General features: G+C 26.2%; 3 protein-coding genes across 3 annotated transcripts; all 3 read left to right on the forward strand.

The window, feature by feature from the left end:
* The first annotated feature begins 1,581 nt into the window (after window positions 1–1,581).
* Window positions 1,582–3,023, forward strand: LOC129612784 (thiamine transporter 1-like). Its single transcript, XM_055526552.1, has one exon. The coding sequence runs from the start codon at window positions 1,713–1,715 to the stop codon at window positions 3,021–3,023; it is 1,311 nt and encodes a 436-aa protein (XP_055382527.1). The 5' UTR covers window positions 1,582–1,712.
* A 739-nt stretch (window positions 3,024–3,762) lies between these two features.
* On the forward strand, window positions 3,763–8,043 carry LOC129612789 (folate transporter 1-like). The gene is made up of 2 exons (XM_055526566.1): window positions 3,763–5,006; window positions 8,016–8,043. Exons 1-2 carry the CDS (start codon window positions 3,763–3,765, stop codon window positions 8,041–8,043), a joined length of 1,272 nt encoding a protein of 423 aa, XP_055382541.1.
* Window positions 8,044–8,372: 329 nt separating this feature from the next.
* On the forward strand, window positions 8,373–9,846 carry LOC129610743 (thiamine transporter 1-like). The gene has a single exon (XM_055523423.1). The coding sequence runs from the start codon at window positions 8,517–8,519 to the stop codon at window positions 9,825–9,827; it is 1,311 nt and encodes a 436-aa protein (XP_055379398.1). The 5' UTR covers window positions 8,373–8,516; the 3' UTR covers window positions 9,828–9,846.
* Window positions 9,847–16,410: the final 6,564 nt, after the last annotated feature.

A 16,410-nucleotide genomic window follows, 5' to 3' on the forward strand; every position in this document is an offset into this window, starting at 1 on the left:
TTTTTTGATTAAAAAATTAAATAAATCGCATACGTGCTTATACTTTTAAATAGTTTATTAACTATTAGTTTATAAGAAATTTGAAGCTATATAAAAAAAAATAAGAGCTTAGTGGGTGCTAATAAAATTCCTTATCTATATTAAAGTACTTAAGCATTTTTTAAGGAAATAAAAACGATCCCAATTAGTATTTTATAGTTATACTACAGCGGGAAGATAAAATTTTGTAAAGTATATATAGGGTGCTAAAAATACTTTTTTTATTTTTAATCATTTTTCTAATTATAGTAAAATTTCCCTATATAATTCTTAAATTATATTGTTAATTTATATTTGATTGATTGAGAATTTCCGTTTCAATTAAAATTTTCTGGTTAAATTAGAGCCACAAATAAAGAATAGAAGTAGACCCTGTAATATTGTTTTAATAGCACCTTCACTGAGAAAAAATATGTTTTGTTTTTAATTTTATTTTAAATTCAAACTTAAATTAAACTTATGTCAAACTAAAATAAAACTTAAATTAAATTTTTAGTATTTTAATTTTACATTGCCAGAAATTTAAATAAAATTTTCTATTTTTTAATTCGATTAGTTTAAATTCTTTATTGATAAAATAGCTAGACTTGAGATAGGCTAGATTTTCCTGTCGATACAATTGAGATAATGCAATGTTCAAAAACGCAAATAAGGCGGAATTCGATCTACTTTTCAAGAAGGTCTCATATTGAAATTAATGATAAATTGTTAAAAAGTTATTTTTTATCATTTAATTTTAAAAAGAGTAAGACATTGTGGTTCAATTGGCAATTAAACCAATATCTTACTTTTTTTAAGCTTGCAATTTGGCAATTCCCAATATGAAAACGTTATAACTGTAAAATTTTTGACTTTTTATAGGCTTAGGAAATGCATTACACTTAAATGTAGACTTTACCTGTGTAATATATAGAACGATATTTATAAGTTTGATGTATCCATGCAGGAAAGAATCGCTTTCGTAGTGTTGAAGTTCATTAATAATAAATGACTATTTTGGGAAAATTATCATTCATTGTTAGTGACCTTCAACACTAGTTTAATCATTCATTGTTTAAAACACAACTATAACAACAATATACAAAAAGAATTAATCGAGAATCGTGTTGAAAACTTAATTAAGGACTCTTATCATGTGGCTTTTATAATTTTTTCTCTCAGTGTATGACTTCAAAATATTTAATTCTTAAATAAATTAAATTATCAATTTCTTTCAGACTTTAAAGAGCACTATTCGTATACAAAAATCAAAATATACGCACCTACATTAAACTTGATTTTGCAAAAAATATTGTTATCTTAATATTTTTCAAAATTAAATGATGTACGAATATGTTGGCATAAGTAAATGACTTATGTTTGCTGGAAACTTTTGTCTAAGATAAAGCAAAATTTTTTTAAGTTTATATGAAGTAGATAAGATTGGATAACTATTACATCCCTTTACATTTTTTCAAATGGGGAAATAAACTTTCTAATTTTGTTTTGATATCATTAAATACGCGAATCTAGTCAAACGAGAAAGAAATATTAAAAAACTTAATGTAAATTAGTACTTGGCAAACAATTAATAAAATTTTATTTAATTTAATTAGTATTCAAATATTATTTAAAATACACAAGTCTAATAGATACTTATTATCTAAAAATTACTCAAAAAAAGAGTGTGAAAAATGAAAGAATGGTTAAAAATCTCAATTTTACTGAGTGTATTTGGTTTTTTCCGAGAAAATCGACCATCCGAACCATATGGAATCGAATTTATGACCGGACCATGGAAAAATTTAACATTAGAAGGTATTACTCGTGAGGCAATGCCTATAGGAACATATTCACATTTAAGTCAACTGATAATAATATTCTTAATAACGGATTATTTTAAATATAAACCATTAATTGTATTGTCCGGCTTATCAGGTGTAGTAATATGGGCTGTATTAACATGGACAAAAACTTTATTTGGAATACAAATATTTCAACTATTTTATGGTACTTATTTAGCAACAGAAGTAGCCTACATCACTTATATTTATGCTAAAGTAGATAAGAAATATTATCCAAAAGTAACATCACATACAAGAGCAGCATTATTAATTGGTAAGCTTGTAGCAAGTATATCAGCTCAAATATTAATATATTTTGAATGGATGAACTATATGGAATTAAATTATATAACATTAGCATCACAGAGTATAGCAACAATTTGGGCTATATTTTTACCAAATGTTACAAAAACGATTTATTTTCACAGAGAAAAATCTTTAAGTAACGAATCTAAAGAAAGCGAATATGGTAATAGTATAAATATAAATAATATGGCTAGCTCAACAGATAATATAATACAATCAAAAAATGAAGAAAATCCATTCAAGCTCATTTATACACACTTTAAAAATGCCTATACGAATCGATATGTTATACAATGGAGCATTTGGTATGCAATTGTTTTATGCGGTTACCTTCAAGTTACTGCATATATTCAAACATTATGGAAAGAAATTGAAAAGGATCTACCTATAATATGGAATGGTATAGTGGAAGCTATTTTTACATTTTCAGGTGCTATATGCGCTTTGTCTGCTGGTTATTTACATGCAGGACGTTTGAGTAATACATCGAGCCTCCTTTTTCTATCTGTATTATCAATATGTAACGGATGTGTAATATTGTTTACAACTTTACAACACAACTTATATTTTTCATATGGCGGTTATGCAATTTTTGGCGCAATTTACGCTTTTTCAATTACAGTTGCTAGTAGTGAAGTTGCTAAGCATTTAGAAGAAGACAGTTTTGGTTTAGTATTTGGCGTAAATACGTTTATTGGATTAGTCATACAAACAATTTTAACAGTGTTGGTTGTTGATGGAAGTGTGATTTTACTGGATATATTTGGACAATATTTCGTTTATTCTGGATACTTTATAACTGTTGGTGTTTCATTTTGCCTTTTTATTTTGTTTGAAACTTGTGTTGCTCGATAAGTGGTTGAATAAACTTTAATTATAAAATAATTTGCAAAATTTAATTGAATTTAGTTTTCCTTAGGATATTTCAAACGAAATAAATTTTAATAGAAGAATCATAAAAAATATAATTAAAAAGCACGTTCAATTTTTGCATAATGAAATGTTTTATTGTAGTTTGCAGTGGAATTATATATTTAGTCTTAAAGTTGATAATTAAAGGAGTTAAGTAATATTCTTTTTAGGAACCGAGTTGATACTTATAAAAAATCTGTAAGTCATTAGTTTTATTGGAACAAAAACTGTAACTTAAGTAAACTTTGGGATCTATTTTGAATTTTCTTTAGTTTTTGGATGGAATTAATTCGTGCAATAGAGTGTCATGTATAAACTTGCAATTATATTGCTTGCATTCATTATTTCCGAATTTGACCCAATTGCAATCTTATTAATCGTAGTAACATGATGTCTGAGAAATTTATTAATACATGATTTAGCATCATTTGTCATAACACATGTTATCTACCATAAAATAAATTATCATAACACTTATCTACATATTTTGCAGATAAGATTACATTTCAGAAAGTTTTGGATACTAAACATAGGTTTGATGTTCAAAATATTTCAGTAGAAGAATTAATGAAACGGAAAAAAGTATTATTAAGAATAATAGGAAAAACAAAGTATGCAAAATTTTTGAGAAATTAAAACATTATTTCTTTGCTTTAAATAAAATATAAATTGAAAAAGTGAAATGAAAGATTGGTTTAAAGTATCGGCACTTCTATGCGCCTACGGTTTATTACGAGAAACTCGACCATCAGATCCGTATCTTACTGAGCTTTTATTTAGCGAAAGTAAAAATTATACACTTGAGGAATATTATCGAGATGCAATACCTATTGGAACATATTCGTATTTAGCACAACTTGTGATAGTATTCCTAATAACAGATTTTTTTAAATATAAACCGTTAATTATTTTATCTGGATTAGTTGGCTCCATAATTTGGGGCACAATAGCATTAGCAAAGACATTGTTAGAGTTACAAGTTCTAATTGGAATATATGGTACAACATTCGCCACTGAAGTTGCTTACTTTACATATATATATGCCAAAGTAGATAAAAAATATTATCCAAAGGTAACATCACATACTAGAGCAGCTTTATTAGTTGGTAAACTTGTATCGAGTATATCATCTCAAATATTATTGTATTTTCAACTTATGAACTATACGGGTTTAAACTATATAACAGTGGCCGCTCAAGCAGCATCAACAATATGGGCACTTTTTTTACCGAATGTCAAAACAACTGTTTACTTTCATAGGAAAGAGTCTGTTGATGGAAAATTGAGCAAACAAGAATCTACCAATGATATCAATTTAAAAAATACAACCAGTTCATCTGAGTGTATTATACCACCAAAACGTAAGCAAAATCCGTTTAAATTAATTTATGTTCATTTCAAAAACGCATATACTAATCGGGGTGTTATACAATGGAGTATATTGTACGCAACTCTTTTATGTGGTAATTTACTAATTTATTCATATATTCAATCATTATGGAAAGAAATCGAAATTAATCCGACTATTGCATGGAATGGAATAGTTGAAGCTATTTTAGCATTTTTAGGATGTCTTTCTGCTTTGTCGGCTGGATATCTTCACGGTGGTCGCTTAAGTAATACATCAAGCCTTCTTATAATATCAACACTGTCAATATGCAAGGGTTGCGTAGTACTATTATTAGCATTACCAAAAGACTTATATTCTGCTTATGCGGGCTATGCTATTTTTGGCGCAATTTACGCATTTTCAATTACTGTGTGCGGTAGTGAAGTCGCTCGGCATTTAGAAGAAGACAGTTTTGGTTTAATATTTGGAATAAACACATTTGTCGCATTATTGTTGCAGACAGTTCTAACAATTTTGGTTGTTAATGGAAGCGTTTTTTTATTAGATATTTATGGACAGTTTCTCATATATGCAGGGTATTTCATTACAATTGGCATTTCATTTTATATTTTGGTTTTATATGAATATATTATTAGAAAATTTAGGTGAATGAATTTTTTTTATATACGTGTTACAATTATTGTATAAAATTGTGTTTCTAAAAAATTAGCATTACGAATATTAATAAGATTTAATAAATACAAATGCTTGTGAAAATTATTAACACACAAACTAGATTTGGTTTTCCTTTCTTATTGATAATGCGGTTAAAAAATAATTTTCACTTATGATTTTCCAAACTAACTGTAATGGCAAATCGCATAATATTTTATTTTTTACCGACGATATTGTGTATAAAATAGGTAGGTTATGGGATGGCAATAAATTTTGCATAACGAGTTTTCGATGGGAACGCACTTCTCCATGGTAGGGAAGTGTAAATAAACTATTTTTGTCAACCTGTCAGTCTTCAGCGGCTACGTGTGGCGCACAAATCACAATGTAGCGGTTTGTTCCTATTTTTTTCCATAAAAAAAATAAAGTTATATTTGCAGTGGGCACCAAAAGTTAGATGAAATCGGGAGTAATTTTATGTATTAAAATTAATTTTTTTTTTTTGGTTATACGATATTATTTGAGGAACTAAAAACTAATATTATTCAAAATTAAAAAACTCATTAACGTTTTAAAATAAATAAGAAGAAAAGAAAAAAAATATTGCAAAAATTTAAACAAAAATTTAAACTTAAAGAAAGTTGAAGTTAATTAACAAAAGAATAACGCACACATGGAAATGTTTTTTTATAATATTTTGTGTGACCATCCTTATTATTGATCACATCCTTAATTCTTCTCGGTGTAGATTCTATCAAACCTTTCAACATATCCTGGTGTAAGGCATACAAACTTTCAAAGAATTTTTCAGTTTTTGAACACGTTTTGATTTTAAAATAAACGGAACTCTGCAGTCTAACTCATTTCGAAAATTTTTTATTTGAATGAGATCTAGTTATATTGATGGCCAATCCAATAAATTTATTTAATTTTTTGCAATAATAGTCTTTTAGTAATTTTGGCTGTGTGCTTTCGGTCGTTATCCTACTGCAAAGTGAAACATCGACTCAACTCCATTGCATTAGCTGACTCATGCAAAATGGTCCTTAATATGTTGCAGCAAGAAACAAGTTTTATTTTTCTATATGTGATTGACATTTTCCAAACCAAGAAAAATAATTGATTTACAAGGATTATTACTGTTCTTTCTCCAAATCTTTTGACATCGATGATCTCCAAATAACTCAAAATAATCCCATTCTAAAAGAAAATTTCTTCATGTAACTGCAGAACAGATGGATGACGTAATCAAAGGAACGAGTTAAAAGAGCGTCCGCCTAAAAAGCGGTAGGTCACTGGTTCGAGTCCAGTTCGAGGAGAAAAAATTTTTTAATGAATTTTTCTGCCTTTAACTCGTTCCTTTGATTACGTCATCCATCTGTTCTGCAGTTGCATGAAGAAATTTCCATTAAGATAAATTAGTAGTGTAATAAGCACATTCTTATTAATTCCGCAACTATGATGTTGTATTAGTAAAATTCATAATTTAATTAGTGCAATAGGCACAATCCTATAAATATATATGTTCTTGTTATTGTGTGTTTCAATAGTAGATTGTATGTAGCAATCAATGTAAACAAAACAAATACTTAGTAATCATGTAAATTACAGTATAAGCAATGTAGAGAACATTTCGTCGGCAATTTCTTCATGCCCCTTTAGCTCAGTTGGTAGAGCGTCCGCCTAGAAAGCGGTAGGTCACTGGTTCGAGTCCAGTTCGAGGAGAAAAATTTTTTTAATGAATTTTTCTGCCTTTAACTCGTTCCTTTGATTACGTCATCCATCTGTTCTGCAGTTGCATGAAGAAATTTCCATTAAGATAAATTAGTAGTGTAATAAGCACATTCTTATTAATTCCGCAACTATGATGTTATATTAGTAAAATTCATAATCCCATTCTAAAATTCTACAAGTTTATTTTAAAATTTTTGGCAAATTCAAGTCATGATGCTCAACAATGGTTTTCTTTTTGTGTCTTCGATATCTAAGATGATAATCTTAGGTACTTTAGTGACCGTTTCCTCAAGCTGTTTTTGAATTTTTGTTACCATATAATCATTATTTTTGCTTTTAAGAATTATTTTTTTTAACACCTTCGACACTAATATCAAATATTCTACCGACTGCCAGACTGGCTGTAATTTTATAATCTTTGGTATTCACTAACAACATTAGTTCTTGTTTCCAGGGGTAATTTTCGTCTTGACGTAAATTATTCTTATGCTGTGTTCTCATATGCAACTACCAAATATTTTTGGCTACTAATATTTTTAAGTTTTTGGTTTATTTTCCCGAAATGATCACAAGCGGTAAATTCATATTATGAAAAGCAAGTACCAAATTTTCACACAATTAAACAAATTATTTAATTCCAACTGACTTTTACCGTTTTATTTTCGCAGTCTCACACATGTTTTGTTGTTTAAATTAAATATGCAATAGAAATTTTTGACTGCAACAAATTCGCGTTCTCAAAGATTCACATGACAAAAATCTAAGACGTTGTCTTTGGCAATTCAATTTCTACTGTACAAAAAATTATTAATACTGCAGTTTATGTCTTCGTTGCTGAAGATATAAAATTTTATTTAATTTAAGCATACATCAATAAATTTTTTATAAAAAATAAATTTTAATATTTTTATCACCGGAAATTAAATACTGCTAATTGAAATTTGATATATTTTGATTTATACAACTTTATATCACTTCCTATATATTCATAGCTCAGATATCTTTAAAGTATTAAAATAAAGTTATTAATTTAATCACCTACATATCATTGTTTGTTGATATGTTTGTTTTTGAATATAAAATATAAAACAAAAAATATTTCAACTGATAATGAAAGTTAATCCACCTCTTTTCTCGCTCTACATGGTCATGTATAGAAATTTTCATTTATGTATACATATAACTTTATATTTTAGACAAGACGGTGCTCATTCAGGTAAATAAACTATAAAAATCTCTTAAATAATTTATCTTTAAAAGGCGGCCAAATATTTAATTACTTTTATGGGACTCATTTATAAAGGTGCAAAGTAATAAGAGAAAGTAATAACATAACAAAGCGTTGTACTCTTTTTAAATCATACACTTAAGAAGTATTGTTTATAAGTGTTTATTTTATCAACAATAGAAGTTTTCTATTTAATTTAATAATTTTTTTCAGATTAGATTAGGTTTTTTTAAAATATTTTGGATTTCAGTTAATTCCTTTTTTATAGTATTAATATTCAGTAGTAATCTTTATGTGGATGAATACGCAGAAAATTGTATTTTGTTTTGTTTTAAATAAAATAGCAAAATGATGGTTTTTAATGAATTTATGAAGCAATAGTAAAACTAAACAAAATCGAATAAAAATCGTAACAGTTGTGGATTTAATTTTATTAGTTAAAAAAAAAACCAGAAAACAAATAAGTGAAATGAAAGAGTGGTTAAAAATATCCGCATTACTATGCGTTTACGGTTTATTACGTGAAACTCGACCATCTGAACCATATGTAACTGAATTCCTGGTAGGCGAATGGAGAAATGTTACATTAGAAGAGGTTTATCGAGATGCTTTACCAGTTGGAACATATTCATATTTGGCTCAACTTGTTCTAATATTTTTAATAACAGATTTTTTTAAATACAAACCGCTTATTATTGTGTCTGGATTAGCCGGCATTTCAGTTTGGTCAATGTTAATATGGACGAAAAGTTTATTAGAATTACAAATATTAGAAGTATTTTATGGTACTTATATGGCCACTGAAATAGCTTATTTTACTTATATTTATGCAAAAGTAGATAAAAAATATTATCCAAAAGTAACATCACATACCAGAGCCGCTTTATTAGTTGGTAAATTGATTGCAAGTGTAACATCACAAATTCTTGTATATTTTGAATGGATGAATTATTTAGAACTAAATTATATAACGTTGGCAACACAAATAGCATCAACGATATGGGCGTTTTTTTTACCAAATGTTAAAACAACCGTTTATTTTCATAGAAAAGAATCTTTTAAAAATGAAGTGAATGATGATAGTGCAACTAGTCATTCCAGTACTAATAATATTATGGAACCACAGGCTGTTACAATATCAACAAAGACAAAACCAAATCCATTCAAATTAATTTTTCAACATTTTAAAAATGCTTACACGAACCGTTATATTATTCAGTGGAGTATATGGTATTCAACAGTTTTATGTGGATATTTGCAAGTAATTTCTTATATTCAAACTTTATGGAAAGCAATTGATGAAAATCCAGTTGTAGCTTGGAATGGTATGGTTGATGCAGCTTTAACATTTTTAGGAGCTATTTGTGCACTTTCGGCTGGATATATACATGCCGGTCGTTTAAGTAACAATTCAAGTCTATTAGTTTTATCAATTTTATCAATATGCAAGGGTGGTGCACTTCTAATGGCAATTTTACCTAATAAATTGTATTTAGCTTATGCTGGTTATATTGTCTTTGGTGCAGTTTATGCTTTTTCAATTACAGTTGCTAGTGCTGAAGTCGCTAAACATTTGGAAGAAGATAGTTTCGGTTTGGTATTTGGAATAAATACATTTATTGCTTTAGTATTACAAACAATTCTAACAGTTGTGGTTGTTGATGGACATGTCATTCTAATTGATATTTTTGGACAATATCTTATATATTCTGGATATTTTGGTATTATAGGAGTTACATTTGGCTGTTTCGTGCTATATGAATGGATTATGACTAGGTAGATAAAGTTGTTAATGAATAGCAAGCTAATTATTTTGAGAATAGTAATAAAAGATGTTTGAAAATTTAGAAAACTTTCATAAATCAAGAATTTTGTTTTTAGTGCGGCGAAATTAACCACAAGTTAGTTTTAATTAAACAACATAGATTGCATTAGATTATTTTAGATGATACATGTACGTGTATGAACAACAAATAAGTGCTGAAATCTAGTCAAAAACCAAATTTTGACATTTTAAAATCGATTGATAATTATGAATAATTTAATACTATGTATATATGTGTATGTATTTGTATTATGAAAAGAAATATTTTTTTTGACAATTCATACCTACTTGCTACCGTATCTTATCTTGGTATGTAGAAAAAAGTTTCATTTTTTAGTTCTTTATACAAGCTTTTGTATTTTGGAATACAAAAACAAAACAAGGCCCTGACATTGAGAGAGCCCTGAATTTCCAAAAATGCCAGTTTAGATAAGATTATTTCAAGAGTAAGATTTTAGAATTAAAAAGAAATTTTATTACAAATACTATTGAATTTTCTCCCTACAGCTTTATTAATTAAAGTAATGAAGATTGTATTTGCTGCTGATTACCCGTAATAATTTTGACTAAATTTCATTTTAAAGAGAACTTGGTCTTTTACTAGGTAAAGAGAAATACAAAATAAAAAAAATAATAATACATTTATGTAAGTATAAAATTATTCTGGTAATATTATACAAGAGTTTATTAAGCTTTGATTTGGTATCGTGTCAAAAACTTTCAATATTTTTATTAAAATAACTTCTTTATTATAGTGATATCCTGGCATAGCAAAAAATTTATGATATTAGTAAAGCGAAAAAATAATGTACAGAAAAATTGTGAAATATTTGAAAAGCAAAGTTCACAGTTTTTTGAACCTGATCCAATAAAATATACCCGTGCAAGCTAGATACACATGTCTGTATAAGACAAATATTATTTTTAAATATATATATACATACGTATACTATATGTATACTCATAATTTATTTTATAAACTGATGTATAATTTGGTTACATACAATTCGCATTGTTTAATTTAATACGTGTATTTAAATAAACATGGTGAATTATATGTATAAGTAGAATTTTTTATTTAAAATTTCTATTTCATAATAAATCATGGATGTATACAGAGTGTCTCGCATAAGGTGGTAAACAATATCAGGGATGATTTTTTAATCAATTTCTAGCAAGAAATTGTAATTGACGGTTGGGGCAAGTGGTGCAGATATACTAGTTTTCGAGCTTCGGTCTGTTCAAAAAACCGTATTTTTCTTACATAACATATATAAACGGGTATAGCTTCGGAAAAACGCGACAAAGAGTTACCATCGGGCCACCCCCATACAATTTTTTTGCGAAACACTCCGTACATATATATACATACTATGTACACAAAAAAAAAATTTTTTTCTAGTGAATTATTAATTGCTTTATGAAAAATTTCCACTTATCCAAGTAAATAATCCGAATATTATCTACAAATGAGATAAATTTAAAATTTGCTTAGCACCGTAAAATCTTTTCATAAAATGCTTTGGTTCATAAAAAAAATATATACACATAAGTACATATTTTTATGTGACCATATTACGATATGCATAATTGAAAAAGAAAAGGATAATTTATTTATTTAAGAGACAGAAGAAAAAGAAAACAAAAAAAATGATAGACCCGTTATTATGATAAAAATTTCCCTATTATTTAAAACAAAATTCTAAAAATAAATAAAATTTAATATTATCGTGAGGATGCTGGTCTATGAGTTAGAAATTTTTGCCAGTTACAAAATACTTTCCATGTTCTTTCAGTCAGCAGTTTCATATTTCACTTTTGTCTTTATGTATTTACATAAAAGACATAAAAGAAGATATGTGTATTAAATTAATCCTTCACGAGGCTGTTTTCTTTTCTCTCCTTTATATTTATTAGAACATTCATAATATTTTTTTTCAGTTTATTCGAATATAAAAATCAAAGGACAAAAAATTCATTCTCTTTCAAAAACATTTATATAAGAAAGACATACGATTAAATTAATTTCATTGAGAATGAAATGTGTTTTGCCACCGTATGATTTCCTTTTAGTATCTGCTTTATATTTAGGTTTTTCCTTTTTAAAATTTTATATGAAAATGTTGAATAAAACAAACTCAAAGCATTCAAACATAAAAATAAATATAATATTCGTTGGTATACGTTATGGTAAGAGGGAAGCTAAAATTAAATCCCCGCATATTGCTGAAAAATGGACAAACAACAAAAAAACAAAAAAAAAGAACTCACGTCTAAAACATAAATTAAATTATAAAAATAAAGAGAGAAACGATCAATGAAAACCTTGGCAGTCCTCTTTTATCATAATTTGCACCTGAGTTCTAAAGCAAAAATTATTGTTTGTTTGTGGTATTCTTTCTTTTGTTTTTTATCTTTCGTTATCGGGCTTTTTGTTTTATGCTTTTCAAAGCAATCATTAAAAACAAAGGAGAATAACGCCATAACACAAAGAGAAAAATGCATATGGAAATATTAAAAAGCAGGTCGATTTTATGTATAAAGGATAAGGAGAAATAAATTTTGGGAAGTTTTTAGCTTTAGAAGGCAAAATTTCAAATTATTTTATCATCATGAAAATTCAAAAAAGAAAATCTCTTTTGTATTGTTGTTTTGATGACTTTATGTGGAAATCGGATATATGAAATTAGAACGACTTCTTTAATTTCTTCAATCAACAATTGTACTTCAAACGTAAAAAATGCAAACTTTAACTAACCTTTTATGTGGTATATATGATTCTGGTTTTATATGAATATACATATATTAAAATTATGCATTAAGTTTGATGATTCATGGTTATAAGTTCGAAGCTATTCAATAATTTTGCATTATAGTTTGGGTAAGTATTATTATTACTGTATAAGCCAAAGAAATTTTCTTAGATCCATTAACGTTTTAATGGACAGAATTAACAATAATCATAAATTTTTTCCAGATTAGAAACCATTTTCCAAAATATGAAATATTTTAAAATTGTCTTGCCTATACAATAATTTCTCAATCAATTACTTTAATATTTAATATAAGTCTAACATCAATTAAGAAATATTTTACATAAATGTTATAAAATTCAATCAAAAACAGAAAAATATCAAATTTATTTTAAATTTTAAGCATTCTAAATCCTTTAAATTTTTAATAATTAACGAAGATTTTTTGTAATTTTGAAATTAGTTTCTGTTCACGTTTTTCTCCGTGTTATTATAAAATTTCAATTCATAAAAGATTTAGTAGGTTTCCTGACCTCTATCCATCATTTGAATAATTTTAATTTTTTGAAACAATTACCATAAAATTCAGTTTCGAGCAAAATTTTTATCTTTTCTTATGTTGAGAGGATCTTTACATCCTCTCCCTTATATTTAAAAATTATTTTTCTCTATTAAAAACGTTAAACATTTTGCTACGTTCTAACATTTGAGAACTATTTTTCTCAACATGTTTGAAAAAAGTGCTCTGAAAATTTAGTATTTTTATTTCAAAGAGAGTGAATTTTCTTACACCAAGTACTGGCACACAATTTTATACATTAGTAAACTCTGTATATTTCCATTCCATAGTAAATTTCTGCAAATTTTGTTTGAGATACAACAGATTTAAGAGTCTAATAATAAAGCCAAAGTCTTATTTGTTTACATAAGCATTTCCATATCAAAAGAGGAATTGAGAAAAAAAGTGAATTTTTAAAATAAAATTGATTGCTACTATAGAAACATTGTTAGGACCTTATTTTTCTTAAATTAAAATAAAATATTTCGTTTTAACATGTTAAAATTGCTGATAATTTTAATAATTTCAGTATTTTCCCGAAATCTCTATAGAATTTTCTAAAATTCAACATAAATTTTATTCTACTGTATTAATATCCAACTAGAAATATAGGACATTCTACATTTATGCAAATAAAACGCTCAATTTAAATGAGCTTTGGTCTTACCTTTTACATAAAAAATCTGTAATAATGCACACCCAAATTTGATAATTTACAGTACGTATATATGATCAAATTAATTTTCGCGATGCGTTCCTTGCTAAACCAATTGTTACTTTTCAAATAAAAACTTTACCTAAAACTACATAAGCCTCCAGTTTACCTTAATTCCACTCTAAGTCTAGCTAACGTAATTTGTGATTGAATAATTATTAATTTCTTTGGACAAATCAATTTTTTGCAAATGATTCCAAAAATATTATACGCACATCATATTATGTGTGTGTACATAAATGAACTACAACATTAGACATGTATGATAACTTTAGAAATGTATCAAAGTAAATTATTGTTAATTATACCTTATCCAAAACAAATTTTCCGCATATTTTCATTATTATTTGTGATGGCACGATTAAAAATTCATAAAAAATTTTCGATTTTTTAAATTTTAGTGTATTTGTGCTCATAAAAGTTTTGTTAAATTTCAGTTCGCTAACTTAATGTTTCTATTAAATAAAATAATAAATTCTTAAATAAATATTACTTTCCGCCTTTTATCTTATGCTTTATTATATAATATTATACAAAATTGAACAGTAAAATTTTAAGAAAATGTTGATAACCAAATTTATTTTTAACAATACCAAGTATAACAAGGATATTTACAACTATAACAGAAAAACAACAATAACCATATAATAATAATGATAATAATAAAATAATAAAAGAAAAAAAAATAGAACACAGAATTTAAAGGGAAAATATTGCAAAAATAAAAAAAGAAAACAAAAATATAGACATTGAACCGTAAAAAAATTTTGCATAAACACAGGGATGAAGTGAACTTTGGTTACTTATATTTTTTTTTTATTTTTACCTTCTACATCCTTCGTTTTTAGCTTATTTCGCTGATTTTACGTTCTTTGTCTTGTCGTCTTTTTTTTTGCTTTTGTGCTTTTATTGTTTCTCCTTTCTCTATTTTTATGTTATAATATATCCCTTTATTTATCCCTTTTGATATTTCGTTTCCTTCTTCCGAATTGTTTTTTTGCACATTTATATATCCTGTCTTATATACATAAATTTATTTTTGTGTGTACATGTATAGAAACATGTATGAATGGAAAAATTATGTTTATCGTTATGCAAAGTAACATTTTGTTGTTTATTATGTGTTTTTTTTTTTTATTCCTGTATATTTATTATTGCAAGAGAACAAGACATTTCCGGATATCCTTACTGGTAAAATTATGTATCCGATTATTGTGCATATATACATATATATATTGTAGAGTGTTATGTTTTATACAACATTTACGTAAAAAGGAAGGTAAGAGAATAAAATTATATATAATATATTGTATATCTATTCTATTGAGAGTAAAATATACACCTGTAAGAGTATATATAATGTGTACATATTTTACTGTTTTATTATATAAATTATGTAAATATATACAAAATTTGCTTGATAATTTTATATTGTTATACAAATATTATGTGTGTATTGAATATTATCCGGAATTCGTATATTGTGTAACTACTTACATCCTTATATTTATGCACACTCAACTTACTGTCTTAAGCAATTCCATTATATATATGTACATACAACCATACAGGTATTTCGATATTTACATACAATAATATTTTTGATATTGTGCAAAAATTCTAGTGTCTATTATGTAAAATTTAAATTATTTATGTATATATGTAAGTATATAATGAAAAATATAAATTTTACATAAATATGTAAGGTAAAAAAAAATTAGTTTAATATCGGAAACAATTATTTTTAGGTAACAATACAAAAAAAAACAAAAAAATAAAGAAAGAACAAAAATCTATTCCTTATTTTGTACATGTAAAATTGTCATTCTCATTGTTATTTAATAATGCTCTTAATTTTCATTTTATACATGAATGCATGTGTGTGTGCGTAGTTTTATTTGTTTAAATAATTTGAATTTAAAAGCAACTAAGGATATAATGATACAAAATTTTTTTTTTCTATCTGATCCAAGTAACATTTCTTAATGTAAATTATGTAAATGTACGTGTGTATAAGTGACTGTATGGTTGTAACGCTGTGTTAAATTATATATAACAGATTTTTTGTTAAATTTCCTTTTTTTTATTAATATTTTGTGTAAAATAATGATGTAAGAGAATGAGAAATAAATAAAAAAAAAACACGGTAATTCTTTGCTTTTTTCTTTCTTTTTTTATTATTTTTTAAAATCAGGAAACCATTTAGAATTTTTTTCGTTTTTTTACTTAAATCACTCTGTATTTGTATTTTTAGTGTTGTACGTTTTGTAAAAATGTATAAGGTAAATAAATAGTCCTTATACGAGGATAATATTTTTTTCTTGTTGTTTTTTTTTTCATCTTTTTCATTTTATTTTGAAAAATATTTGGATTCTTGGAAAAGATTTTTGAATGTAACGCAATACACAACGCAAAATATTAAAGCTAAATGTATATTAAGCGACGAAAATAGAAAATAAGATGAGATGTGGAAATTTTTCAGAATATTGTTGATAATGATAAGCTGGTATT

This window comes from Condylostylus longicornis, unplaced genomic scaffold (genome assembly GCF_029603195.1).
Source record: "Condylostylus longicornis isolate FDR11 unplaced genomic scaffold, ASM2960319v2 ptg000004l, whole genome shotgun sequence".
NCBI lineage: Eukaryota > Metazoa > Arthropoda > Insecta > Diptera > Dolichopodidae > Condylostylus > Condylostylus longicornis.

What these genes read in the sequence shown, in the direction of transcription:
- LOC129612784 (XM_055526552.1), top strand. Translation starts at nt 1,713, where the DNA reads ATGAAAGAATGGTTAAAAATCTCAATTTTACTGAGTGTATTTGGTTTT.
- LOC129612789 (XM_055526566.1), top strand. Translation starts at nt 3,763, where the DNA reads ATGAAAGATTGGTTTAAAGTATCGGCACTTCTATGCGCCTACGGTTTA. An exon ending in CAGTTTCTCATATATGCAGG is followed by an intron (nt 5,007 to 8,015) that starts GTATTTCATTAC and finishes TTTATATTTTAG; the next exon opens with ACAAGACGGTGCTCATTCAG.
- LOC129610743 (XM_055523423.1), top strand. Translation starts at nt 8,517, where the DNA reads ATGAAAGAGTGGTTAAAAATATCCGCATTACTATGCGTTTACGGTTTA.